Source organism: Triticum dicoccoides, chromosome 3A (genome assembly GCF_002162155.2).
Source record: "Triticum dicoccoides isolate Atlit2015 ecotype Zavitan chromosome 3A, WEW_v2.0, whole genome shotgun sequence".
NCBI classification, from domain to species: Eukaryota; Viridiplantae; Streptophyta; class Magnoliopsida; order Poales; family Poaceae; genus Triticum; species Triticum dicoccoides.
In genome coordinates, this window is record NC_041384.1 from 126944097 (window position 1) to 126947008 (window position 2912).

Below are 2912 nucleotides of genomic sequence, written 5' to 3' on the forward strand. Positions count from 1 at the left end.
GAACTCGACAGCCCTAGCAGCACACGGGTCACGGATTCGAATCTCAACAAGTGTCAACTCCTTTAGCACAGGCACATGATTTTACACCTCGGGCGCTGTGGCCGTCCCAGTTTGCGTGACCCCTCTGCGTCGGGTTCCTATATGACGCAAAATGAGGCATATAGGAGGTCCCCCGGTAGGCTGCTTAAATCTTGGTCACTTCTCCGGACTTTCTTTGCATTCCTTTGAATATTGGTAAGAGAGAAGTCCATATTACAACCCCAAACTACCATTAAAGTCTAAAACACAACCCTGAACTATAAAACCGTCTAGTTTACAATCCTTAACTTTCAAAACCGGATAGAAGACAACCCTGGGGTGGTATTTGACTGGTTTTGACCGGTGTTGACCAGTCAACAACCCAGTTAGTGCCAACTCATCCGCCACGTCTTCCTTTTTTCAGCTCAGCACAATTTGTTGAAATTTTCCCAAATTTAATATGAGGGTATGTAGATTTTGAGGATTTTTTTCAAAAATTTCTGGACACTTTTCTTTTTGCCAAAATTTGACCAGAGGACGTGGCAGATGAGTTGGCGTTGACTAGGCTGTTGATTGGTCAAAACCGGTCAAATACCACCAAGGGTTGTTTTCTGTCCGGTTTTGGTAGTTCATGGTTGTAAACTAGACGGTTTCGTAGTTCGGGGTTGTGTTTTAGACTTTGGTGGTAGTTTGATGTTGTAATACAAACTTCTCTCTATTAGTAATCAATAAAGTGAAGATATTATACCTAAAAAAGTCTAATGTACAATCATCTCTCCAACGTCTATTTTTCTATGATTTAGAAAACTTCTGTTTTTGTGCGTTTCTTTTTTCAGCAACCGGTTGAATACCAGAATCATTTTTGTAGTAAAAGAAATACTAAAAACCACTATCTTCTCTCTTCGTGTTATTCCTATCCTAAAAACCGACCGGATAAAATCAAATGGCTCAAAATCACAAAATTGTTCACATATTTTGTTTTGTGTTTTCAAAATTTTGTGGGCGATTTTCTTATCAATTTCAAAATTTTGTTCCCTAAATTCAAAAAATATTCACATTTTGAAATTGTATTCCCATGTTCAATTTTTTCTATAAATTCAGAAAATGTTGCAGTTTTTTAGATTTTTTCGGGATTTTCAAATATTGGTTCCCATGTTCAAGTTTTTTCTTGATTTCAAATTTTGTTCTCCAAATTCAAAAAATCTTCAAGTTTTTTAAAAAAAATCAGGAATTTCAATTTTTTACCAATGTTCAACTTTTGTTCAAAACTGAAGAAATATTCATAAATTTTGAAAATTTTGTCATGTTTATAAAAAAACTCACAAGTTTCATTTTTTTCTAGAATTTTGTTCGTTATATTTTTCCACGTGTTAAGTTTTGCCGCTGCAACGAGGGCTTTAATTGTCGGGCTTTACATCTGTCACTAGAACTCAACAGCCGCAGTGCAGCACACGGGTCACGGGTTTGAATCCGAGCTAGTATCAACTCCTGTTGCACATCTACATGATTTTTCACCTCGCGCCCTGTGGGCCGGTCCAGTTTGCGTTACACCCCTGCGTCGGGTTCCTATACGATGCAAAATGAGTCATATAGGAGGTTCCCCCGGTAGGCTTCTTAAATCTTGATCACTTCTCCGGACTTTCTTTGCATTTCTTTGAATATTGGTAATCAATAAAGTGAAGATATTATATCTAAAAAAGTCTAATGCATAATCATCTCTTCAACGTCTATTTTTCTATAATTTAGAAAACTTCTGATTTTGTGCGTTTCTTTTTTCAGCAACCGGTTGAATACCAGAATCATTTTTGTAGTAAAAGAAATACTAAAAATCACTATCTTCTCTCTTCGTGTTATTCTTATCCTGAAAACCGACTGAATAAAATCAAATGGCTCAAAATCACCTCCCTAAAGGGGCGCCAAAATAGAAAAATTACACCTACACAACCAGGGGAGCAAACGCATGCGCCTCTCACGCTATAATTGCGCCTCCAAATCCCTCTGGCCATCCTCCAACCTAGGCGGCACCGATGGGCCGGCCTCGGCCGCCGGCGTCTTCGGGAACCTCTCGTCGTTGTCCGTCGGCTTGACCACCTCGGCTCGGCACACCGGGCATGTGGTGTGCGCCGTGAGCCACATGTCGACGCACGCCCTGTGGAAGAGGTGCATGCATCTAGGAAGTTGCCTGGCCACCTCGCCGTCGGCCATGGTGCAGAGGCATATCGAGCACTCCCACCGGTCGCTCTCGTCGGCCGTGTGTCGGTACTCGAACTTGGGCAGCGCGGCGATGGCGTCCTCGCTGAGGCCGGTGGGCCGCTTCTTGACCACCACGGTCGCCCCCGCGCCTGTCGACGTTGCGGCCCCCACCGTGACCCGGTTCACGGCCCGCCGCATGAGGTAGCAGCGTATCATGCAGAGCACGAAGAGGATGATGAGCAGCGTCGCGAATGAGATGCCGAGGACCTCAAGGTAGGACGTTGTGGAGCAGCAGGCCGGGTCGTTGTTGCGGGTGGCGCGGTACGCGCTGGACAGCCGGGAGAGCGCGAAGCAGGACTGGTCGACGGGGAGGCACCCGGTGGTCTGCTCGTGCATGCGCTTGGCCTCGGCCATCGACAGATCGCTCCGAGAAGGATGGGCTGTGCAAGTATCACTATCATTGGCAATTCGCGGTAGTGTGGAGAGGAGCGGAGCGCGAGATAAATAGGTGGGTGTCTTTCTTTGGGGTTTTGCTTTGTGGTGATGGGAGCAGAGCAACCTGCGGCCGGGGGGAGAGAATGAGACGACAGTATTGTGGAAGATGCGCGACCCTTGACAGAATTAGGTTGCTGTGAGAGACCACTAGTGCCGCCCTATACTCCCTTGGTTTTTATTTTTGGGTAGCATGGGTTCTCTTCGTA

At 45.1% G+C, this 2912-nt stretch overlaps 1 protein-coding gene across 1 annotated transcript; it reads right to left on the bottom strand.

The window, feature by feature from the left end:
- Positions 1-1992: 1992 nt before the first annotated feature.
- On the bottom strand, positions 1993-2625 carry LOC119271370 (RING-H2 finger protein ATL39-like). The gene has a single exon (XM_037553228.1). The coding sequence runs from the start codon at positions 2623-2625 to the stop codon at positions 1993-1995; it is 633 nt and encodes a 210-aa protein (XP_037409125.1).
- Between the last annotated feature and the right edge of the window lie 287 nt (positions 2626-2912).

Coding starts and splice junctions, on each gene's coding strand:
- LOC119271370 (XM_037553228.1), bottom strand. CDS start 2,625: ATGGCCGAGGCCAAGCGCATGCACGAGCAGACCACCGGGTGCCTCCCC.